The sequence below is a fragment of the Macrotis lagotis genome, chromosome 4 (assembly GCF_037893015.1).
Source record: "Macrotis lagotis isolate mMagLag1 chromosome 4, bilby.v1.9.chrom.fasta, whole genome shotgun sequence".
Lineage (NCBI taxonomy): Eukaryota > Metazoa > Chordata > Mammalia > Peramelemorphia > Peramelidae > Macrotis > Macrotis lagotis.
Window position 1 is genome coordinate 163,992,985 of NC_133661.1, and position 27,048 is coordinate 164,020,032.

General features: G+C 36.4%; 1 protein-coding gene across 1 annotated transcript in view; it reads right to left on the reverse strand.

Moving 5' to 3' along the window:
- The window catches only part of LIPC (lipase C, hepatic type), a 63,293-nt gene that overhangs the window by 18,464 nt on the left and 17,781 nt on the right, over positions 1 to 27,048 (reverse strand). Inside the window, exons 5-6 of the mRNA XM_074236223.1 lie at positions 23,079 to 23,312; positions 19,612 to 19,854 (exon numbers count right to left, since the gene is read on the reverse strand). Coding sequence (XP_074092324.1) covers positions 19,612 to 19,854; positions 23,079 to 23,312 — 477 coding nt within the window. The remainder of the gene's footprint in view (positions 1 to 19,611; positions 19,855 to 23,078; positions 23,313 to 27,048) is intronic.

The window sequence follows — 27,048 nt, forward strand, 5'->3', positions numbered from 1 at the left end:
TGTTTAGCATGATTTTAAAATGTCAAGCCTATATTAGATTGCTTTTTTAGGGGAAGGGAGGGATAAAAATGTAAAACTTAAAACTTTGCAAAAAATGATTGATAAAAACAAAATATATTTTAAAAAAATTACTATTCCTGATTTTTCCATTCTTCTGAAATCTTTCCTTGTTTGGCATATTTTGAAAATCAATCCCTGACTACCATTAAAATTGTTTTGCCTTCAATAAAAATTTCCCTGGTATGTATTTAGGTCTAGCTATGTTTTTTAACTTCATCTTTGCCACTAAAATGATTGAATCTACCTGTGGCAATACCATTCTTGCTGCCTATCAGACTAGATGGGTATAGAAACAATAGCAGGTCTTTCCCATTTCATATATATTTATTCTACTCATTTATGTATTTCTCTATAGTTCATTTTCCCCTTGACTAATTTTTGCTATTTTGTTAGGTGAATTGCTTATAATTTCTCATATTCCCTTTCCACATGTTTTATAAATAGGTTTGAATTATAATCTGGTGATCTTCTTGGTTGTCTTGTCTTTCTATTTGGCAAGGAGATTATGAGTTTTTTGTCTGAGGTGGTGCTAGACTTTCAGCCACTAGGCTTTGACATTCATTAACATTTCTATGAAATGATGATGGAATCAAAATCTTTGCTTTTGTCCATTTATCAGAGTAGATGATTTACTTTTGGGTAGTTCAGGTTGTTGATACATAATATCTTCTCTTATTTTTATACTTTCTTCTAGTTTGATTTTTGATTTTGATTGCCCATTTTTTATTTTGATGCCCATTAATGACCTGACTTTACTAAGGCAGCCAATTCTGAAATCCCTCTCACATTGGAAATTGGACATTATGATGACATCATCTATGTTATTTATAAAATATTAATTAGTCCTGGTCATTCCAGTACTTCATAACTGTCTTCTTTTGAAAAAAAAGTTGTTTTTAGTTGTTTTTAGTTTTTTTTGCAAGGCACTGGGGTTAAGTGGCTTGCCCAAGGCCACATGGCTAGGTAATTATTAAGTGTCTGAGGCCGGATTTGAACTCAGGTACTCCTGACTCCAAGGCCAGTGCTCTATCCACTACGCCACCTAGCCACCCCTCCTTCATTTCTTAATCCCAAACTGTATTCTCCAAAATCATCTTCACAATCTTTCCGCCCTGCTCATTTTTGCATTGAAATCACCAAATATAAATCAACTAAGCCTTTCCATCAGAAGAGATAAGAGTCAAGAAGAATCAACTTGAGCAACAAGAGGGGAAGCAAGGGTGAGTAATTATATTTAAGTGAAAGGGCCTTCCTTGATAGTAATAAAATGTCTATTTAAAAGATGGAATGTAATTACCTAGCTGTGTGACCTTGGGCAAGCCACTTAACCCCCATTTGCCTTGCAAAAAAAACCCCCTAAAAGATGGAATGTTTCTGATTCTGTTAGGAGGGAGCAAGAAAATGCTAATTACTAATCAAGACAGTTGAGTGCTATATCTGGAGGGAAAGTAAGAAGTTTGCTATCAATAACTTAAGTTTCACTCAAAAGTCTCCTCCAAGTCAGTCCCTCTTGCAGCAAAGAGAAATGAGACCCAGAAAGACAGCCAAGGGAGCTACCAACAGAAATCATAGAGAACCAAGGTACTCAATTTCAGGGAGCACAGAGAAGGCAAAGGGAACCTTGTAATAGCCCAGAGAGTGTATATTGTTTCTGTTTCTTCCAATAGCAATTGTTTACTTACAAAGTGCAAACTGGTCTATGTCTTAGACAAGATGAAAAGGATAACTGAATCTCTAGTCTGTTTTTTGTTGGGGAGAATAAAGTCTTCCTTAAAAAAATGTGAAATCTTTCAGAAGAAGACAAGAAAGGCAACCAAAGAGACAAAGGGAAGGCCTAACCTGGATCAGAAGTTTGGAGAATAGAAAATTGTGGCACAGAGAAGAAGAACTGAACATTTCAAGCTAAAAAATTGGAATAAAGTTCTTCCCACAAAGGGATATGTGGGATTCCTCTTAAGAGGAATCAGCTTCTTATGCTATAGTGAATGATCCACAGATCTCATCATAAGAGGTCATCCAGTAATGGTCAAAAGAAAAGGAAATGAAAATTGGTTGATGACTCACTTCAGAGCAATGCAAAGACAACTCATCATCAATATAATAAAATAATAGAGATCTACTGTCTTAATAGGGTTTATATGTGTCATAAATCTTCCCAAGACTTTTCAAACCTGAAGACCACAACTACTTCTGGTGATTCATAGAGAAACAAATAATAGCTATGTATTAAAACTACAAAACATTGCTGAGGATTATGGGCAAGAAACGAAGACCCTTAGGCAGATACATGTAACATTTTTATCAATTAAAGCTAGGAACATCTGAATAGAAAGGTATACTTAGGAAATTTGATGTTGGCCAAGAGTGGGCTTTGACTTTCTGGACTGTGACTTCCAATACTGGAATTTTAGAGTCTTACCTAAGGCTGGAGTGTACCTAGTGAAAGCCAAATACATACTTAATGATTAGTTCTTAACCTTTGTTATCAAAGAAGACCAAAATGACAACACTGTGTTTGAGACTAGTTACAGTGTGTCTGACTATGGCTGATCAGACCAATATGAGCTTGGAATTCTTGGAATTTGTGCACAAGTTGGGCACAAATATTCCATGTGAACACCTGTGATGGGTGCTCTAAACTTACTTATGCCATGTTTTCTTTGAGCTGTTTACATTCTGCCTTCCTCATAGAGTACAGCATCCTCACTGACAAGGGCACACCATGCTGAGCAGCCCTATGCCAGTGTCTCCCAAACTGTATAGTCAGTTCTAAACTTCTTCAATGAGGCCTTCAGGGTGTCTCAGTATTGCTTCTTCTGACCCCCCTTGTTAGAGCCTGTTCTGTGTGAGTTCTCCATAAAATAATATTTTTGGCACTCTAACAATGGGTCCATCCCATCCTAGTTGTGTTCTCTGTAGTAACGTTGGAATGCTAGACAGTTTAGCTCGAGAAAGAACCTCAGCGTCTGGTATCTTCTGTCAATTGATCTTCACAATCTTCCTAAGATCATTTAAATCAAAGTGATTGAGTCTCCTTACATGACTTTGGTAGACTGTTCAGGTTTCACCCACATATAACAATGAGGTCAACATAACAGCTCTGTAGAGCTTCAGTTTGGTAGTCAGTCTAATAACTCTTCTCACCCTTACTTTCCTTTGGAGCTTCCCAAATACTGAACTAGTTCTGGTAATTGCAAGTGTCAACCTCACTGTCAATGTGTACCTCCTTGGAAAGGACACTGCCAAGGTAAGCGAGCTTGTCTACAGTACTCAAAACTTCTCTATCTCTATAAAGGTAAAGGGAATAAATTGTCCTGTGAAAATCAGTTTCTCTTTTACTCATTGCTGGTAAGATTTTGCCAGAATCCTTCTCAACAGACTGATCCTTCACTTGGAAGTTGGTCACCTTCCTGAGAGTCAGTGTGGCTTCAGAAAAGATAGAGGAACAGTTGATATGGTGTTTGCTGCCCAACAACTCTACGAAAAATGCCAGGAACAGAACAGAGGTCTGTATACAGCATCTGTAAATCTGACCCAAGGCCTTTGATACTGTCAGTAGCATGGGCTTATGGAAATTATGTCAGAATTTGGTTGCTTGGATCAGTATTGTACATCAATTCCATGCCTGGGTTCTGGATAGTGCATGATGCTCTTTAGATTTCCCAGTCACCAATGGATTGAAACAAGGATGTGTCCTTGCTCCCATACTTTTTAGCAAGATGTTTTCAGCCATCTTATCAAATGCCTTCAATGAGGATGAACATGGCCTCAAGGTCAGCTACTGCACCAATGGCAGATTCTCTGACTTGAAAAGGCTACAAGCCAAATCAAAAGTAGAGGGAGTGTTATTGCATGATCTTCTGTTTTCAGATGATTGTATCCTCAATGAAACCTCTGAAGCTGAGATGCAACAATGTATGGATCAATGTCCTGCTGCTTATGCTAATTTTGGTCTAACAATTAACACCATGAAAACACAGGTGCAGCCAGCACCCACGCCATCCATATGTAGTACCATTGATTACATTATTTAATGGAATCTTATCAGAAGGGAGACACTAAATTGAAAAAGGAAAGGAGGAAACTGCCTAATCTACCTACCAAGCTAAAGAGGAACAACGAAAGATGGAGAATAACAGGTAATAAGATCAATAATTCATATGAGACAATATCCAATATTGGGGGGAAAATGCATTGACTCAGATGTTTAAATATTCAAATATGTTAGATGTAGGTAGTAAACAGTGTGAACTGGAGCTTATATTATGTAGACTTAAAGCTAATAATAATAATAATAATAATAATAATAATAATAATAATAATGATCGTCCTTCATTTTTGAAGTAGACCTTGATATCAAGGAGGTGATACCACGGCTAGCAAATAAATTAGATTTAAGTGAGGGGTGGCTATGTTAAGTCAACAGCTTCATTTTCTCCTCCAGAGCCATCTGGGTTCAGTGGCCAAATGTGAATCAGGACAACTGGAGATGACCCTAAATGTGAGGCAATCTAGTAAGTGTAAAGTGGCTGAGCCCATATTTGAACTCCTGTCCTCCTGACTCCAAGGCCAGTGCTTTATTCATTGTGACACCTAGCTGTCCTAGATTAGAGCTAGAAAAGATATTATGGTTAATCCAACCTCCTCATTTTACAGATGAGAACACTGAAACCCCAAAGGCTTGGCCATTTATCCAATGTGTCAAAGGAATGATTTGGACCCTGGACCTCTATCCAGCTAAAGTTCATTTCCTTTTATTATAATGCCTCCCATTATACTTTTACTATGAACATCATAAAGATGCATGTAAACCCATATTCTCTTCTGCTGGGCATGCTACAGATCTTAATTCAAAAGAAGTACATTTTATTTCAAAAGTATCATTGAGTTTAGGTGGGACGAGATTCATGCCAGAAATATAGTTTTTGAAGCATGTTCAAAAGAGATAGAAGAGATTAAAGGAATGTTGAAGTACACTTTTTTGTACAATTTTTTTTTGCAAGGCAATGGGGTTAGGTGGCTTGCCCAAGGCTACACAGCTAGGTAATTATTAAGTGTCTGAGGTTGGATTTGAACTCAGGTACTCCTGACTCCAGGGCTGGTGCTCTATCCACTGCACCACCTAGCTGCCTCTAAAGTACACTTTTAAAAAAAGCTATATTCATGTGAGGAATTCCAGATACCAGGGATGGGAAATGTTTGTGAAACCACATAGATGAGGATCAGTGAAGAGAAAAACTGAAGCAATATTTCCACTTTAATTCAATTCAACATTATTAAATGCCTGCTATGAGCAAGGGACTCTCCTCCAGGTACTTAAGGTACAGAGCCAAAAATAGGATTCCACATGTACACAGAGAAGTAAAAGCAAAATATATATAAAGAAAATCATTGGTTTATAACATGGACAAAGGATTTAGGTAACATTTTCAGGAAACAAAACATAGATCAGTTATATACTCCCTCTTCACCTCTACCTCTTTTAGAATCCCTACCTTCCTTTGAGGTGTCAAATTCTATCTTATTTGTATATATTTTAATTTATTTATTTGTATATAGGTTGTTTCTCTCCAGCAGAATATGGACTCTTTGAGATTATAGATTGTTTTATTTTGTCTTTACTTCTCTAATGAAATGCAGTGGTTGGAACATAAGAAGTTATTACTTGTTGAATGAATGAATGAATGGATGGATAAATAAATGAACAATATGGAGACATAGAGTAATGATTGGGGAAATCATCCTATTCACATATTTTCTGGAGTTCTATCTTTACCCAATTCTCGAATTGCCTTAAGCATAATTTCATTTTTTTAAAGATGGAAAAACAACAAGAAGAATCATGATTCTTATATGATTTATCAGTCTGTCTGCAACATATTCTACAATATTGAAAGAGCTGTGATTGTTGAGTCATTGTCAGTGATTTTGAAAGACTGTGAAGAGTGAAAGGAATATGATAAAACTAGAGAAGGGCATGCATCTAGGTGAATCCTGTAAAATGTAGACCTGTAAGCTTGACTTTAGTTCCTGGCAAGGGTTTAGAGAATATTATTAAGCAAGGATGAACTGGTTTTTGAAAGAGATATGTAAACTATGAAAGAAAGTGACCATTCAGTTTTGAAATTCATGAAAAAGGAGAGAAAAAGCCAGACATAGTTTAACATGCATTGAGATTTGGGGAGAGCATTTTTCAAAGGGTTCAGAGGGAAAATAAGTAGGATCTAATGTCCCTAAAACTTTTCAGGGAAAGGGTGATGATATATTCTCAAGAATGAAATTATGAAAGGTGTGATTCCATTGAGAAGAAAGAGATGGAACCCTCTATGGACCTAGGGAATTCATTGGACAACTCAGATTTTTTTAAAAAAAGAAACATGTAGGACTTCTGGTCAAGATGGCAGAGAGAAGACAGGCACTGTTCTAAGTGCTCCTGGTCCTCTCTCAAAAATAACATGAAAGAAACCTCTGAACAGAAATTTGATTGACAAAATCCAGAAAGAGAAGCTAGAAGAGGAACACCTACCAACAAAGTCTGTCTCAGGGGACCATCTTTGAACCCAGAACTGAGATCAGAGGGTCAGGGCAGGACAGCAGTGGGGGGGAAGCCAGAAGACTAGCCTTAGCTGCAGAAGCTTTGACCAACTTTAACTGTGGAATCTTTGGCCGGGGGAGAGGAATGGTGGGAGGGTGAGTTCCAGCACAGAGAGTTTCAAAGCACACCTGGAAAATGACCAGCTGGGCAAGGGACCTGAGCTCCATACTTTTTCATGGAGCACTCTACCCAGAACAAACTGTAAATAAACTCCCCCACCCCCTCAGGCTCAGGTGTAGACTGACATAGTTCACTCAGCTGAAAGGGAGATTAACTCCCTCCCCCAGGGCCTAGCCCATTGTTGAAGGCCCACTCAGACCATGCTGCTGAGGACCTCAAAAACTCCATAGAAAGAAATCAGCACCCCCCCTACTGACTGGTCCTGGGAATTACTAAGCCAAGTGAACAAAACCTCTAGGGTTTTCAAAGGCAAACCTCTGAGAGCCAGCACCTCCTCCAACATAAGATCCTAGGAAAATGAAGAAAGACCAGTGGTAAGGGGGGCCCAAGGAGAAATACTTTGAAGAAATAGATTCTAACCCAGAGAGAGCTAGCACTTTGAGGAGATTATGAATTGGGCTCCAGCCCAGAAAGACTTCCTTGAAGAAATCATGAAGGAGTTTAAAAATCAATTGGAAAAATTGAGAAAAGAAACTCAAGAGAAAATTAACACACTGCAAGAGAAAATTAACATCACACAACAAGAAAACAAATCCTAGGAAAATAAAATTGGACAAATGCAAAATGAGAACAATTCTCTCAGATTCTCAATTGGCAAATGCAAAAAGAAAATAATTCTCTCAAAACTACACTTGGGCAAATGGAAAACTCCTTCAAAACTAAAATCGATGAATTGGAAAAGGAGTTGCAAAAGGTAAATGAAGAAAATTCTCTAAAAAAAAGAATGGAATTGGTGGAAACTAATAACTTCATGAGACAACAAGATTCTGTTAAACAAAACTAAAAGATCAAAAAAAATAGAAGAAAAGTAAAATACCTCATCAGCAAAACCACTGACCTCGAGAATAAATCAAGAAGGGACAACCTGAGAATTATAGGTCTTCCTGAAAACATTGAAGGAAGCCACAGTAAGCATTACTCAGGACCTGGCTTCATCAACATTAAGGGACTGAAGGGTCTGGAATGAGATATTCTGAAGAGCAATGGAGTTTGAGATGCAACTAAGAATCTACTACCCAGCAAAGCAGAGCCTTTTCTTCCAGGGGAAAAGATGGATATTTAATGAAGTGGGAGATTTGCAACATATCCTGATGAAAAGATCAGAGCTAAATAGAAATTCTGGACATTAAACAGGATGGTCAAGAGAGACACATGAAAAGGTAAAAATAAAGGGTAAAAGAAAAAAAAAACTCTTGAGAATTAAAACTCTATTAGAGAGAATATACTTAGCTAGAAGTGATGAACACTCATGACTTTTCCATGAGACTGCTATCCAATAAGATGAAACTGGCTATATCCCTACCTGGGAGAAAGACTCTTAATAACTCTCAAGAATTGTAACTCTATTAGAGAGAATATACTTAGCCAGAAGTGATGGACACTCATGACTTTTCTGTGACTCAGATAGAATTATTTAAAAATAATACCTCCTTAAAGAGGGGGACAGTAAGGAGATGGGAAGAGGGAGGAGATTGAATGGGGTAAATCTCATTACATTAAGAGGTACAAAAGACCTGTTGTAATAGAGGGGGAAAAGGGAGGAAGTGAGAACCACCTGAATCTTCCTCTCATCAGACTTGGCTTAAAGTTAACTTGCACAAACTCAGTTAAGTTAAGAAACTTATCTTAACTTTCAAATATTAAAAGGGGAAAAGGGGAGGGGGATGGGGAGGGGGAAAAAGGGGGAATTAACAGAAGGAAGGGAAGGAAGGGAAGGAAGAAGGGGAAAGGGAAAGGGGAAAGAAAGGGGAGGGGTTTGATATAGGAGGGCAACCACACTGAAGGTGGTGGTATTCATAAACAAAATAATGGGGAATATGGATAAAGGGGGAAAAAACGGGAAAAATAAAAACAGAGAGAAGATAGCATGGAGGGCAATAAAGACTTAGTAATTATAACTTTGAATGTGAATGAGATGAACTCTCACTTACAATGTCAACAAATAGCAGGCAGCATTAAAAACCAGAATCCTACAATATGCTGCTTATAAGAAACTCATTTGAAGCAGAGAGATACATATAGAGTAAAGGCAAAAGGTTGGAGCAAAATATATTTTGCTTCAGCTGAAGTGAAAAAAGCAGGGGTAGCAATCCTTATCTCAAACAAAGCAGCTACAAAAATAGATAGTGTTAAAACAGAGGAGGGAAACCATATCCTCCTAAAAAGGTACCATAGACAATAAAGTAATTTCAATACTAAATATGTATGCATCCAATGGGATAGCATCCAAATTCTTAGAGGAGAAGTTGAAAGAGACAGCAAAACTCTACTAGTGGGAGACCGCAACCTTTTGCTCTCAGATTTAGCCAAATCTAATCATAAAGAAGGAACTTAAGGAAGTATATAGATTGTTAGAAAACCTAGATATTATAGACTTATGGAAGAAACTGATGGGGGATAGAAAGGAATATACTTTTTTTTTTCCTGCAGCACATGGCACTTACGCAAAAATTGACCATGTACTAGGACATAAAAACCTAATGATCAATTGTAGAAAGGCAGAAATAGTGAATAAACCTTTCTCAGATCATAATTTAATAAAAATCATATGCAATACTGTCCAGGGAGATATAGACCCAGAACTAACTGGAAACTAAATAACCTCATTTGAAAGAATGAGTGGATGAAGCAACAAATTATAGAAAGAATTAATTATTTCATCCTAGATAATGAAAATAATGAAACAACATACCAAAGCCTATGGGATTCACTTAAGGTGGCAGTAAGGGGATATAGCATATCTTTAAATGCTTACATGAATATATTAAAGAAAGAAATCAATGAACTAAATATGCAACAAAAAATTAGAGAAGGAACAAATTAACAACACCCAATTAAATACCAAATTAGAAATTCTAAAAATTAAAGGAGAAATTAATAAAATTGAAAGTAAGAAAACTATTGAAGTATTAAATAAAACCAAGATTTGGGTGTTATGAAAAAAATCAATAAAATTGCTAAACCTCTGGTCAATTTGATTAAAAAATAAAGAAGAAGACCAAATCGTTAGTATCATAAATGAAAAAGGAGAACTCACCACCAATGAGGAGAAAAATAAAGTAATAATTCAGAATTATTTTCCCAACTCTATGCCAATAAATTTAACAATCTAAGTGAAATGGACAAATATTTACAAAAATATAAGTTGCCAAGGTTAATGAAGAGGAGATTAAATACCTAAACAACCCTATCTCAGAAAAAGAAATTCAACAAACCATCATTGAACTCCCTAAGAAAAAAATCTCCAGGGCCTGATGAATTCACAAGTGAATTCTACCAAACGTTTAAGGATCAATTGGTTCCAATTCTATATAAACTCTTTGGAAAAATAGGGGAAGATGGAACTCTCTGCCTAAATTTTTTTTTTAGGTTTTTGCAAGGCAAATGGGGTTAAGTGGCTTGCCCAAGGCCACACAGCTAAGTAATTATTAAGTGTCTGAGGCCAGATTTGAACTCAGGTACTACTGACTCCAGGGTTGGTGCTCTATCCACTGTGCCACCTAGCCGCCCCATGTGTAACTCCTTCTATGACACCAATATGGTGCTGATACCTAAACCTGGAAAAGCTAAAACAGAGAAAGAAAATTATGGACCTATCTCCCTGATGAGTAGATGCAAAAATATTAAATAAAATTTTAGCAAAACAATTACAACAAGTTATCACTAGGATAATATATTATGACCAAGTAGGATTAATCCCAGGAATGCAGGGTTGGTTCAATATTAGGAACACTGTTAGTATAATATATTATATCAATAACAAACCTATCAGAAATCACATGATTATATGAATAGATGCTGAAAAACTTTTTGACAAAATACAACACCCATTCCTACTAAAAACACCAGAGAGTGTAGGAATAAATGGATTGTTCTTTAGAATAATAAGCAATATTTATCTGAAACCACCAAAAAGCATTATATGCAATGGGGATAGGCTAGAGGCATTCCCAGTAAGATCAGGGGTGAAACAAGTATGCCTATTATCACTTCTAGCATTTGATATTGTATTAGAAATATTAACTTCAGCAATAAGAGAAGAAAAAGAAATTGAAGGAATTATAATTGGGAAGGAAGAGACAAAACTCTCACTCTTTGCAGATGACATGATGGTATACCTAGAGAATTCCAAAAAATTATCTAAAAAACTACTAGAAATAATTAGCAACTTTAGCAAAGTCACAGGATAGAAAACAAAACTTTCATAAATCCTAAACTTTTCTATATATGACTAGTAAGATATAGCAGAAAGAACTTGAAAGAGAAATCCCATTCGAAGTAACCTCAGACAATATAAAATACCTGGGAGTCTACCTGTCAAGGCATACTTAGAAATTTTTAAAAACAATTACAAAACACTTCTTACACAAATAAAATCAGATTTAAATTACTGGGCAAACATCAACTACTCATGGATAGGTAGAGCTAATATAATAGAAATGACAATTCTAACAAAACTAAACTACTTGTTTAGTGTCCTATCAATCAAAATTCCAAAAAATTACTTTAATGTATTAGAAAAAAATTTGTAAGTAAATTCATATGGAGAATTAGAATTCAAGAATTTCCAGGGAATCAATGAAAAAATGCAAAAGAAGGTAGCTTAGCCTTACCAGATCTAAAATTATATTATAAAGCATCAGTCATCAAAAATTACCTGGTATTGGTTAAGAAATAGAGAGGTGGATCAGTGAAATAGACTAGGTGCAGTAGCAGGAAATGATTATAGTAATCTGATGCTTGAGAAACCCAAAGAATCCAGCTATTGGGATACAAACTCTCCCTTTGATAACAACTGTTGGGAAAATTGGATGTTAGTTTGGAAGAAACTTAGATTAGACCAACCCCTCACACCCTGTACCAAGATAAGATCAAAATGAATACAGGATTTAGACATAAAAAACTATTATAATCAAAATAGAAGATGAAGGAGTAGTTTACCTGTCAGATCTATGGAAATGGAAACAGTTTATGACCAAGGAAGAGATGGAGAACAAATTTAAAAAGAAACTAGATAATTTTGATCACATTAAATTAAAAAAAACTTTCACACAGACAAAACCACTGTAGCCAAGATCAAAAGAAATTTAGTAAATTGGGAAACAATTTTTACAACTAGTATTCCAGGCCCTTCTATCCCTTAATGTTGATGTAGCCAGGTCCTGCATAATGCTTACTGTGGCTCCTTGGTATTTAAATTGTTTCTTTCTGGCTGCTTGCCGGATTTTCTTTATTATCTGATAGTTCTGGAATTTGGCCATAATATCCCTTGGTATTTTCATTTTAGGATCTCTTTCCAGAGGGGATTGATGTATTCTCTCAATAACTATTTTGCCCTCTGGTTCCATGATATCATGGCAGCTTTCCATCACTAAATCCTGTAATATTAAGTCCAAGCCTTTTTTTTCCCTCTTCAATATTTTCAGGAAGATCTATAATTCTCAGATTGTCCCTTCTCGATCTATTCTCAAGTTCAGAGGTTTTGCTGATGAGGCATTTTACATTTTCTTCTATTTTTCAATTTTTTTTTTGGTTTTGTTTAACAGATTCTTGTTGTCTCATGAAGTCATTAGTTTCCACAGACTCCATTCTTTTTTTTAGAGAAGAATTTTCTTCATTTACTTTTTGCAACTCCTTTTCCAATTGGTCAATTTTGTTTTTTAAAGAGTTTTCCATTTGACCAATTGAGGTTTTGAGAAAATTATTTTCTTTTCACATTTGTCCAATTGTATTTTCCAAGGATTTTTTTTTCTTGTTGCAAGGTGTTAATTTTCTCTCCCAAATTTTCCAATTGATTTTTTTTAGGTTTTTTTTTGCAAGGCAAACGGGGTTAAGTGGCTTGCCCACACAGCTAGGTAATTATTAAATGTCTGAGACCGGATTTGAACCCAGGTACTCCTGACTCCAAGGCCAGTGCTTTATCCACTATGCCACCTAGCTGCCCCTCCAATTGATTTTTAAACTCCTTCCTGATTTCTTCAAGGAAATCTTTCTGTTTTTGGAGACCAGATCATATTCTGTTCAGAGGTTCTAGGTCTCTCTAGGTTAGGGTCTTTTCCTTCTAGGAATTTTTCTATGGACCCTCCTTTCTGATGGCCTTTCTTCATTTTCCTAAGACCTTGTGTTGGGGAAGAGCTCATTCACAGAGGTTTGGTGCTGAGATTTCTAGAGGCTTTACTTACTGGGTTTAGTAACTCCAAGTGGGCCAGCCAGTATGCTGTGTTGGTTGCTTTCTCTGGAGTGTCTGTGACCTTGATTTGAGAACTTCTCCCTTGGCCTGGAGGGGGTGGTTGAAGCTGTTGAATACTTTATCTTTGAACAATGGTGCCTAGCCCTAGGGCAAGGTAATTACTCTCCCTATTCACAGCTGAGGGAGCTCTGCTGCTCACACCTGAGCCTGGGGTGGAAGTGGGCTGTAATTGTATTTGTTCTGGGAAGAGGCTTCAGCTGAAATGAAGGTATGGACTCTAAGTTCCTCCAGACCAGAGCAACCCAGGGATCAATGTTTGCAACTCTTTCGCACTGGAACTCACCCTACAGCCCTGCCAGTAAACTCCAGATTGTCAAAGCCATAACCAATGCCTCTGCTCGCTCCTGCCTCTGCAGCTGATCAGGCTAGTCCTGCTGTCAGGCTCTCACCCATCCTGTGCTCCCAGCAGAGTCAGAGTCTACTTTCTGAGCCTGGGCTCACCCACGATCCAAGAAGATAAACCTTGAGGTAGATGTTCTTCTCCTAGCTTCTCTTTCTCAGTTTTGTCAATTGGGTTTCTGTTAAGAGGTTTGTTTCATATTATATATGAGGAAAGGTCAGGAGTCTTTAGCACAGTGTCTGTCTATTCTCTGCCATCTTGGCTGAGAAATGACTCATTTCCAAAATATACAGAGAACTGAGTCAAATTTTCAAAAAAAATAAGCCATTCCCCAATTGACAAATGGTCAAAGGATATGCAAAGGCAATTTACAGATGAGGAAATCAAAATGATCCATAGTCATATGAAAAATTGCTCTAAATCACTACTTATTAGAGAAATGCAAATTAAAGCTTCTCTGAGGTACCACCTCACACCTCTCAGACTGGCCAATATGACCAGAAAGGACAATGATTAATGTTGGAAGGGATGTAGGAAATCTGGGACACTAATACATTGTTGGTGGAGCTGTCAATTCATCCAAGCTTTTTAGAGAGCAATTTAGAATTATGCCCAAAGGGCAACAAAGATGTGCATACCCTTTGATCCAGCAATACCACTACTAGGTCTATATCCTGAAGAGATTATGAAAAAAAGAATAAAAATATCACTTGTACAAAAATATTCATAGCAGCCCTGTTTGTGGGTTTGTGGTGGCAAAGAATTGGAAATTAAATGAATGTCCTTCAATTGGGGAATGGCTTAGAAAACTGTGGTATATGTATGTCATGGAACACTATTGTTCTATTAGAAACCAGGAGGGATGAGAATTCAGGGAAACATGGAAGGATTTGCATGAACTGATATTGAGTAAGATGAGCAGAACCAGAAAAACACTGTATACCCTAACAGCAACATGGGAGTGATGATCAACCTTGAAGGACTCGCTCATTCCATCAGTGCAACAATCAGGGACAATTTTGGGCATTCTGTGATGGAAAACACCATCTGTATCCAGATAAAGAGCCATGGAGTTTGAACAAAGACCAAAGACTATTACCTTTAATTTTTAAAAAAATTTATCTTATTATGTAATTTTTCTATCTCTTATACTTTATTTTTCTTCCCTAAGGATATGATTTCTCTCTCATCACATTCAGCTTACATCAATGTATACCATGGTAATAATGTAAAGACAAACAGTATGCCTTCTGTGGGGGTGGGGGGAGGGAAGCAAGATTAGGGGGGAAATTGTAAAACTCAAAATAAATAAAATCTTTCTTAAAAAAAAAAAGAAACATGTAGAAGATGAGATCAACAAAGGGAGGGGAAAAATAAATGCAAAAGAGTAACAATTATTAGTCTGGTAACTTAGGTCATGAGTGCCAAAGCCTAGAATAAAATTATATGACTTAAGAGCAAAACTAAGGGAAAAAAAGTTTTTAAAAACATATATGGCCAGCTAGGTGATATAGTAGATAGAGCACTGGTCCTGGAGTTAGGAGGACTTGAGTTCAAATCTAACCTCAGACACCTAATAATTGCCTAGCTGTGTGACCTTATGTGTGTCACATAACTCCATTATCTTCAATAAATAATTTTTAAAAAAAAATCTCAAAAAACCCATACAAATCTGTGTTGGTGGCAAGAGAATTTTAAAAGGGATAGAATCACTGCTAATGATGATATCAATGAATTACTATGAAAAGGTAAAACTACTTTTTAAATTTTTTCTCTATTTTGAGAAGGCTCAGTGTAACAATAATGTTATTAGTGATTTGAGAATGATATTAAAATGTCCTCAGTGAGTTTAAATGAAAAATTATATCATAGGATATTGAAAGAATTATGATTGATATACCACAGTTCATGCTTTTTGAGAGATATTGGAGCATGGGAGAGGCACAACACAAATAAAAAGGGCAATGTTCCAATTTTCTTAAAAAGAGACAAAGGATTAATTGTTCAACCTTGAGGCTTATACTTTTGACTTAGATTGTTAGAAAAAAAATTATAGGATCCTTTAGTAAAGGGATGGTTTATGAATACTTAAAAAAAGAAGAAAGTGATCACCAAAAATTGGTATAGTTTATTATGAAGAGATCATGTCAGATTGACTGTATTTGCTTTTTTATGATAGGGTTGTTAGGCTAGATGGAATTTACCTAGATTTCAGGTATACATTTGACAAAATCACTCATGTTATATTTGTCAACAAGTTTGGAAAGCTCTGGGCTAGGTAGTAGTATGGTGTCTTCAGAATAGCTTAAATAAGGAATCCTCAATCATAGCCATTAAAGGGTTGTAGTCACCTTGGAGATAGGTCTCTGTGATTGTCATTTTGTAAATATAAGCCAGGGCTATCCAAAACAGTCTGCAGTGCAATTTTATGTGGGTTTACTAAATGCTGTAGTGAATGGAGTTGAGCTCCCACAGATCTCTCACTAAAATGACAAATCAAAATATATTGTGTATTGCTTCAATAAAAACTTTTAAAAGTAAGGTTGGGCAGCCCTGATATAAGGAATCATATAGAACAGAAGGGAATTTTGTATTTTTGTCTATTTAATGCATCTCCATGGCCAAAAATTTCATCACCTTCTGATGATCCTCAGACAATTCATCTATCACCAGGCCAGTACTCCATATCTTTTCAGTTAGTTGTTATTGGCCAGAGATTGAATTCTGTTGGGAAAACAGAATAGGTGGAAATGGGGCTGTTCTTAAAGTATCAAAAAGGAAAGAAGTAAGGCACCTAGCTCACTTTGAGGTATATCTATTAATTCTTCAGCATTTGTGATGCTGGGTTATATAAAACTAATGATACTAAAGACGTGATCTGAGAAAATGAGGAGACTGATGACTTTTTCTTTCTACTTAGAGGAATTTTGTATCCACAAGATCTAGAAATAATTGTGAGACACATTGAAAGAATAAAAGGAGAATATTCCCTTTTCTTTTTTCCACTCAGGTCACCAGATGATTAGGCTGTCACTATAATTGGTGGTTTATGTCACTGATTACCATGATGAATGACCTGATAAAGCTAAAACTCCATCAGCTAGTAGTGTTAAAAGATGAAGGAAGAATACTATATCTCCACTTCCCATCACAGTAAAGAACAAGAGCACAGTAGTACTTAGATTAAAGGTCATGAAAAGATGAAAACCATCCTAGGACACTTGAGAGTTACTAAAAAGTATCAGGTCTATCAATCAATAATAAACATTTATCAAACACCAACTACATGAGAGGCATTGTGCTAGACAATGGAGATTTGAAGACACAAATAAGAAAGACACTACTTTCAGGAAACTTACATTCTTTTTGGAGTAACAGCATATACCCTTAAGTTTATGCAATATATTCAGAGAGAGAATGACCCTGTGATCATCAAGATCACTCATCATCAAGAGTCAAAGATTGAACTTGAACCCAGGTCTTCCTGACTTAAAGGACTGTTCTTTATCTACTATTGCCTCTTAGAATATATAAAATAAATAAAAATAAATGTACTTTTTTTGGGGGGGGGGAACATTAACAGTTGTGTAGTTTAGAAAAAAGCCTCATGTAGGAGATAGTGTTTGATCTGAGCTTTGACAAAAGTAAAGGATAATGAGGCAGAGGAAAGGAATAAATTCTGTATTGTAGACATGGGGAAAATCCAGAGCAAAGGCAATGAGATACATATAAGCTGGAATGTCATGTGCGAGAAACCTCAAGGAGGTCATTTTGACTGGACTGAAGAAGATACCAAGAGTCAATATGTATATATAATAACTCTGGAAACTTAGATCAGAATCAGGTTGTGAAAGCCTTTAATGCCTTTTGGAGGCATTTGTATTTAGTTCTAAAGCTAATAGGGAATGAAATTGAAATTTATTGAGTAGGGTCAGACTTGTGCTTTAGAAATATAATTTTGGCAACTATATGGACAGTGGATTAGAGAAGGGAGAAGCTGGAGAAAAGGAGATTCTAGTACTAAAGAGGGCCTGGCCTAAGAGATGGCTATGATGGGAGAGGGGCATTTATTCTCCCATCATCTCTCACTTTATTTGCTTCTTACATCTAGCCTTCTTATTTGGAAAACTTTCAAAATACACTCCTAATACAAATATTTTTAAAGTCTACAACTATTGAATATGTTAAAATGTTTTCACATACCTTTCATTACACAGCAATCCTGTGAGTTAGATAGTATAAATGTTTTACAAGATGAAGAAACTGAGGCATAGAGGGGTTAAGTCACCTGTTCAAAATCAAACAGTTTATAAATGGCAGAGGGTGGAATTTATACCTAACTCTTAAGATTAAGATTTTTCTACTATTACTGTCCTAATCTGTAAAAAATTTTTTTTTTCAAAATGTATATTCTTTTCAAAATATAATCTTTTTTTCCATTTTTGTAATTTCTCTTTTTTTCACTATTTGCTTGCAGGCCCTCCACTTGGACAGTTCACAGGCTATAAATTCAGACATGAAATGCTACCCCAGCATAGGGGCTAGCCCTCCTTTGTAAAAGGCTGCCCCTCTGGGTCTGAAACACTTCTGAGAACCAGAAATTTTAAACCCATGATGCACCGCTGTGATTAGTTGAATTGCTTAGCTCTTTGATGGAATCAGGAGAGAAAGTCAAAGTTCAGGTAGGAAAAGGGATCCTTTGTTTAAAAAGTAATTTACTTGGTATTTGCAACCTTTCCCATCATCATGCTATTCTCCATGCATTCTACTGATAAAGTTATCTAAAAATGTCAGTAAAGCAGTAAGATGTGAGCTCGCTTAGATCTGTGTATAAGGCAGAAATGTTAATGCAAACAGATGAAATCCTGTCAGATTTCAACCTACAACTTTCTTCCCCTTCTGGTGTTAGATATTCCATAACTCCTCCTCTGACCTTCTCTTCAACCCAGAGAGAGACCAGAGTTGAGTTTTTTTAGTCTCAGCTGATGAGCATTTGCAGAACAGCCTAGGGTTGAAGTCCTCTCAGCTGGATGATGATATCTGGTGAAATCAGCTGATTAAATAAACCCTTGGGAGAAGTATGGTTAGAAGAATAAAGTTGGCTTCTTTTTTGATAAAAAAAAGAGTTGGTCCACATGGTTTGTTGCAGGAGATATAGGGACTTTTTTAGCTCTTGGCAAGGAGCCTGAATGTGTTAAATTAGATGTTGAGGGGAAAAAAACAAATGATTCCATGAGAACTTTACTGACTAGAATAGATGCTGTCTTAGATGTGGGACATTTCAATTACTAATAATTTACGTAGTTATAAGGTTACATAGTCATAAGTTATATAACTCATGTAGTTACAGTTTATATAACTTATATACAGTTCCTTAAAATTTACAAAGTGCTTTCCTCATAACAGAGAGCATTAGAGCTAGAAAGTAATTTAGAGATGATTTTTGCCTAATTCCTCCATTCCACAGATGAGAAAACTTAGTGGGAGGAGTGGAATGACTTGAGTGGGTTGACACAATGTGTTAATTATGGAGTTGGGATTAGATTTCACATTTTTTTTGATCCTCATCCTTTTACAGACTTTCCACTATATATCCGAATTCAGTATTTTTATAAACAATGCTTGCCTAAAAGTCCCCTTCTGTGGGACTCTCCTTATTGATAGATACTGATTATTTAGGGCTGAATGCCTTTGTAAGGGGCAGAGTGGGTGAAAGCTGATGAGAAGTCTTGATTTTCAGGTTTCCAGCTTTGAGAGAAGTGATGCTATTTCCTCTTCAGCTCCCTGAGGGGAGACAGCTGCTGAAGAAGTTGATTTGTAGAGGAGCTGACATTTGGATCAAATTGACTTCAGGGATGTGAAGAGAGCTTGGAATCTCTCTCAGCACTGAAATCTCTCTTCTCATCAACTTTTATTCACTCTCCCTCAACTTCCCCCCTACTCAAAGAAGAATACTATTCAAATGGGCTTTGAGACGAAGGTTACATTTAAGGGAAAACAAAGACCAACCACCTCTCACGCCCCCCACCCCCTTAAGAAAAGATATTTAAACAACCTACTGGATACCCAACCACTTCTGTTTGAATATTACTAATACCTTTGGAAGAGGTGGACAACCTGTGACTTGAGTTAGAAGGAAAAGCAAAGAGACTGAAGGAGCTCACATTTAGAGCCCTCCCCACTTACCTTTAAAAGGAGGATGTGCCTGTGTGACCAAGTAGAGTTTTTTGCTTTTCTGCTGCCTCTGCTTCCTGATGTGGTAGCCCAGGGTGTTACAGCGGCCTTTCTTGCAATCTAGGCACAAGCCCTTTTTGAAGGTATTCATGTCGCTGCACCAGTAGCCGGTGCTATGCAGGTGATCTTGCAGGATGGAGTCGATGAAGAGGTGAACCGATCTTTCATGTGCACATTTGACTGTCTCTGTGATCCCTGAAATATGCCAGCAGAGTGCCTTAAGATGTATGCCACCAGTGCAACAACTAGGGTTTGTTGTCCAGGGCTTTTTTCCACAGGGCACCAACATTTAGGAGGGGGTTGACATCCCATTCCCTCAGCAGCATAGAAATAGCCTAGTTAGCAAGAAATAACTAGTTAAGATTGGAAACTTCCTGATGGTGTGGCTTCTTTTTCTCCGGCTCTTGTGCTTTTTTTCTCCTTACTTTCCCTTTCTTTCCCTACTACAGTGGGGATTATGTTCCCTTTCAAATGAATTTGTCTTAAATTAATTTAAAGGTCCTTTGCATGCTGCTTTTCTGGGGCATAGAGTTGTAAAGTTTAACCCAGGCATGAAAAATTCTAGTTACAACTGTCCATTACGTACAGTTCCTAAATTGATTTCATCTAGAAAGGGTGAGGATAGTCACAGAATGCTGGCTTCATTGAATCCCTGGACATAATCACCTCATCAACTCCCCATGTCTGTTAGGATGGGAGAAATCAAGTTAGACCTTCTGATTGAAAATAGTTTAGTGAAAGAGTGAAGCAAGGTTGATGACACTAATTTTTTTTAATCTCTGCTTAATAGACTTTGAGAGTACACTTGTGTCATCTGTATAGTTCAGTATCCAGATTAGGCAAGAAGTGACTTGCCCAAGATCATAGCTATTATGTGTCTGAAGTAGTGTTTGAATTCACATTCTTTCTTGACTCCATATCCTCTACTCGGGGTGGCTAGATGGTGCAGTGGATGGAGTACTGGCCTTGAAGTCAGGAAGTTAGGAGTTCCAATCCAGCCTCAGACACTTGACATTTACTAGCTGTGTGACCTTGGACAAGTCACTTAACCCTGACTGCTTCAAATCCAGTTGTCCTGATTCATACCTGGCCCCTGGATCCAGATGGTTCTGGAGGCGAAAGTAAGGCTGGTGACTTAGCACAGCTCCCCCTCACTCAAATCCAAATTATGTGCTTGTCATGGCATCACCTCCCTGATGTCATGATCTTCCTCAAGAACAAAGGACAAACATCATTATTCTCTACTCTATTCACTTAGCCAAGTGGATATTATTATTGTTATTAATAAAGATCACCTAATCTAACACCCTATATTTTCAGACAAAAAAAGTGAGGCCCAGAAGAGTAAAGTGACTCATCTGGGGTCACAAAAAGGAATGAATAACAGAGCCAAAATTCAAAGTCAAGTTTTCTTCTCCAAATCCAGTGGTCTTTGTTATACAGTCCAAGTAAGACTTCCTGCTTGATGGCAGTAGGATTGGCCTCTCTATAATTTGACAAATAGGAGTCACCCAAGTTCAGAAGGAAAATATCTTAATTTAAAGCTAAATATAATGCAATTAATTTTTGAAAGACCCTTTTGTTAATGTTAAAGTTGTTAATATTTTTTTGTTTTTCCAATTAATCTTTTAAAAGTTAAGTTGACTGAAAACTTGAAAGAACTAGAAAAACTTGTTTGCCCTATTACAAAGAAGTACTGATTTATTTATTCTCTTCTTTGATCAGGAGATTTAGTAGAATTTTTATGACTCAAGTAAGTATGTTTGTCAATTGATATCTATTTGGCCTACCACTTGCAGAGAAAATTCTAAGGACAATAAAAAATTAGATATCAATTGACAAACATTCTTACTTGAGTCATAAAAATTCTACGGAAATATTTAAAAAATAAATATTTTATGGACATTACTTTATAGACTGACAGAATCTCCTGATTGGAGAAGAGGACGAATAAATCTATGCTTCATTGTTTTATGAGCAAACAAGTTTTTCCAGTTCATTTAAATGGTTATCTCACACCATGCCTCTTTGTTGGTCAGATGGTTGGGCTGTGTGAAGGTCTAGCATAATGGGCATGCTGGAACATCAGGATATTAATACAAATGGAAGGAAAGGTAATTTATCTTCTTTAAATCATGATATTGGGGGATTTTACATTGTATGTATGTATACAAATACATTCTAGGAATATATGTGTATATATATATATATATAGATATAGATATAGATATAGATATATGTATACACCTACCCATAAACACATGGAATATGTAAATATACAGACATAAACTATATATACTTGTGCATTAATGTATGTATGCACATATGTATACATATATATATTTGCAGTAGACCTAGAATTTCACTCATGTAAGTAATTCTTAGTGAGGAAATATTCCCCCCTTATAAAAGCAGAGCTGCGAGTTTTGTAGCTTTACAGAATTCCCTGGGTCACTGAGAGGTTAAATGATTTTCCCAGGGCCACATAACAAATTTGTGTGAGAGTTGGGAATTTACTCTTGTGAACTTTGAAGGCAATCCTCTCCATTTACTACATCAAATCTGTTGCTCAATTTGCATATAATAGAAGCTTAATCAGTGTTTGTTGAACTAAATGGAAATATAATACATAGCTGTGCATCAGAAACTGCAAAGGAGGTTTTTTCAGGATGGTAGGCCTTGTATACTGCCAACTCTAGGATTCCCCAAAAGATGGAGAAAAGAGAGAAAAATAAACACCCCCAAATGAACACTTTAACAAACAATGTTTTCTAGGTTTAGATTATACTTTTTAAATAATAACAGCTTGCATTTTATATAATATTTTAAAGTTTACAAAATGTTTTGATAGCATAGTCATTTTTATTCTCTCATTTGATCCTTATAACAACCCTGTGCAATAGGCTTCTATTATTATTGCTGTTTTACAGAGGAGGAAATAGAGACTCCAGGAAGTTTAGTGACTTGTCCAAAGTCACAAAGCTAGTAAGTATCTGAAATAGGATTCAACCGAAGCCTTCCTGATTCCAAGTCTAGCATTCCATCCACCACCCCAAAGGTGTCAAATATGTGATTCCCTTGTGGTCCACAACACTCTCCAGTTAGCCTAAACTAGACTAGAATGTAACTGGGAAATATTTAGCAAGATAAATGAAAATGCAATAGAATATAGATAATGTTAACATGTAGTTTTCTAATATGCAGCTTTCAGTGATCCTTATGTAGGATTAATTGCCCTTGTTTCTATCCAAATTTGATCTTGCTATATACTATTTCATGTTGCCTTTTAAACAGAGAACTTGGAATGACCTTAGAGATTATCTTGTGCCAATCTTTTCATTTTATCAATGAGAAAAATGTGACTCAGAGGTCACATGACTTATCCAAACACAATTGTGACCACTCTTTTCCTTTCTTACCGTGGAAGCCATGCTGTGCAATGTGTTTGTACATGAGCAAGAAGTGGCAACCAGGCTGGAAGGTGCCTCCATTGGGGTAGAAGTCATAATGTGCTACTGGCTGTTTGATTCCCACACTGAGCCCCATGTGCTCCTGGGTAAATGTGTGAATTGCATCCACAAAATCAGCATCATCTGGTGACAGGCGTTCAGTGGGGGATGTCCCCTCAAATAAGGGACCAGCTGCATCTAGCCCTGATATGAAAGGACAAGAAGATAAGATAATTTTGCTTTTAATATTCCAACATCAAGAGCCTTCCTGTGCAAGAGAGAAGCCATTATTTACAATAATGCTTACATATTTGACAAGGAAACGTCTGATCTTTGGGTCTCATTTGGTCTGGTACTACCTTGGCAACTGTAGGTAGAACTGGAAATTTGATAAATCTAGAAGCTTTTTAGGGTTAAATTAATTAAATATTTTACCAAATATAGCAGGCTAATTTTTAAGTTGATAATTTTGTGTGGCCCCCCAAATGAAATTATAAATATCCAAATGGCCCTTGGCAGAAAAAGGGTTCCTCTTTCTTGTTTTAGATCCCCAATAATTAGAAATAAAGTGATGATGATGATGATGATGTGATAATCTAGATATAGTTTGGGTTAACATTTGACTTTAAAATTGTCTTAAGAGGGCAGCTAGGTGGCATAGTGGATAAAGCACCCACCCTGGAGTCAGGAGTACCTGGGTTCAAATCCGGTCTCAGACACTTAATAATTACCTAGCTGTGTGGCCTTGGGCAAGCCACTTAACCCCCTTTGCCTTACAAAAACCTAACAAATAAGTAAATAAATAAATAAATAAACAAACAAACAAATAAATAAAGTTGTCTAGGGGAAAAAAGGATGATTTAGAGAGTATAAACAAAATTGTAGGGGGAAAGCTTAGTCTACTTAGGAAAACCATTTGCTACTACTTTCAAAGTCACTTGAGGTATGTTCATGAGATTATTACAAACATTCTTTAACCTATGATTAAAGCAAGACTGAAATCACAATTTTCACCCTATACTTTGCCATTAGCTGTTGAGTCTTCTGCTTTGCCCTTAGTTGTAATTGACAATAAAGATATGATAAAGACTTTTTTTGGCAAGTCTAAAGAAGTTGAGCTTACATTCTAACACTCTTGTTCAGCTGCAAAAAATAGGCATTTCATCTGCCTGTACAATAGTCCACAGAAAAGTAAATATAAAAGTCATAGCATAGACACTTGTCCTCAGACTTTTTATAAATAAACCCCATAAAAAATAACACTATAAAAATGAATCCTAATAAACCCTTTATAGTTTTGATTGAATTTATATCTCAATCAAATTAAGCCCCTAACACAACTCTCTGAGAGGGTAGGTAAATACAAGTATTATCCTCATCTTCCTTTTAGAGAACAGAAAACTGAGGCTCAGAACAGTTGATGTTAGTCAGCATCCTCAAGTTCAGATCATCAAGCACCTACTAATTGCAAGTCACTGTACTAGATGGTAGTAACAAATAAATACAAAGAATAACACAATCACTATTTACAAGGAGCTTCCTTTATTTTAGGGGTTTTTTTTGGTTTTTTTTGCTAGGCAGTGGGGTTAAGTGGCTTGCCCAAGGCCACACAGCTAGGTAATTATTAAGTGTCTGAGACCGGATTTGAACCCAGGTACTCCTGACTCCTGGGCCGGTGCTTTTATCCACTGCGCTACCTAGGCAACCCAGAGCTTCCTTTCTACTAGGAAAGACAAGAATATATATAAATATATAACCTATGGAATGAAAAGTTTGTCTAAAATACCACTGGGATGTTAAAGCAGCTTAAGGTATTTAAATATAACATGTTTTCTCAATAACTTTAAACTGTTATCCAGGTGATACAAAATATTGAAAGCTATATTCATAAAATTACAAATTAACATAATACTTTCTTTAAAAAGAAATAGATAAAAATTAAATATATAATCTAAATATAGAGTGAAAATATATATGTATACATATATAAAGAGAATATATATAAATATATGCACACACATATAGACACACACACATAGTAGTTAAATACAATGTAGTTTGAGAGGATAGGCACTAGCAAGTGTAGTTGGGGTCAAGAAAGGTTTCAATGCAAAAGACAGTACTTGAACTACATCTTAAAGGAAGAGGAATCTATGAAGCAGAGGCAAAGAGTATATTTTAGGCATGTGCAAAGGCACAGAGATGAAAACGAATTATGAAGTGTGAAGAATAAAAAAGAAAGCCAGTTTTTCCAGATTGCAAAGTATGGAAAAAAGGGGAAGGGAACAAGAATTTAATTGTCTGTTAAATGTCAGCAATTTTTACAAATATTTTTGTAAATATTTACAGCCACTTTACAAATATTATCTCATTTAACCCTCACAACTACTTTTTGAGGTAGGTGCTATTATGATTCCCATTGAGAGTTGAAGAAACTGAAGCAGACTGCGGTTGTGACTTGTCCTGGTCACACAGTTGAAAAGACAGGCTGGGGTCAAGTTGTATAAGACGTTAAAAGCCAAACAGAGGAATCTGGATTTTATCTTAGAGGCAAAAGGAAGTCACTAGAGTTGAATGAGTCACTGGGTCGGATATGCAGTTAAAGAAAATTACTTTGATAGAAATATGTAAGATGGACTAGAGTGGTAAATGATGTGAGCCGGAGAAACCAATTAGGAAGATGTTGCAATAGTCCAGGTGATAGATGATAAAAACCTGAGTAGTACCTGTTTAAGTGTAGCTAAGGGGTTAGTGGCAAAAGATATTGTGAAGGTAGGCAGGTGAGATTTACCAACTGATTAGATATGTGGGGTAAGGGAGAATGAAGAGCCCAGGATAACACTAAGATGACAATCCTGGGAGACTGGAATGGCAGTGACATGGTACAGTGGATAGAGTGCTGGGTTTGGAGTTAGGAAAACTCATCTTTCTGAGTTTAAATTTGGTTTCAGACATTTACTGTGTGACTGGGCAAGTTACATACCCTATTTGTCTCAGTTTCTCATCTGTAAAATGAACTGGAGAAGGGTGGATAGAGGGTCAGAATGCTAATTAAAAATTTTGTTAGTTGATTGATAGCCTGCAGATATAAGGTTTAGAAGATGTTCCTTTAGTTGTCATTGTTTTTAAATTTGGGAATAATAAAACTTTAAAAATAAAATATTCTCTTGCAATGGGGAATTTTCACTAAAGCAGGGTCTTTCCTCCAAAATAAGTCCAGACGGATGTTATTATTGGAACTTTTAGTACAAATCTTGGAACCTTGTTGTCTAATTGAGAGCAAACAGGCACATTCAAGACTATTGGTCCTCTCTCTGATATGTATCTTTGTGTTTAATAAGCAGCAAACACACCCTTTAGCTGACTCAAGTTCATGATCTTTACTTATATTCTGTTTTCCTTTCCCTCCCTTTGGAATTCTCTTTGAAGTGGGTGATAGAGCTTGACTTTCAACCCACAATCAGGATTAGGGAGTGTCTATTCTCTAGCCATCATGCTTGTGGATAGACAGTTTCCTGTTTTTACTCTTCTCCATTACATCAGTCTAATAATTTTTTTAAATGACCTTTATCAAGCTCTGGTGGTCAATATTTTGCATGTTTACACGTGAAAAATATGAATAACACCAAGAAAGGGGGAGGTGAAGTCATGGTACACAGACCAGAACATAGGTCCATTTATGAATCTGGAATCTGAGAATCTTGGTTCATAGATACAGAAATGCACTACATCACTCACACCTTTGTAGAATGACTTCCTTCAGGGTTTTAAATTAGGAGGTTATAACCTAGCCTTGAAGTCTTTTGAAGGCTTGAAAGTCTGGGCTGACCTTGAAATAAGCCATGATGCCAATATCTGTACTAATTTCAAGGCCAACAATATCCCTGGTCTCTACAGGAAGAGCTAGCAGTCAAAAAACCAAAAGAAAAATTCAACCAAA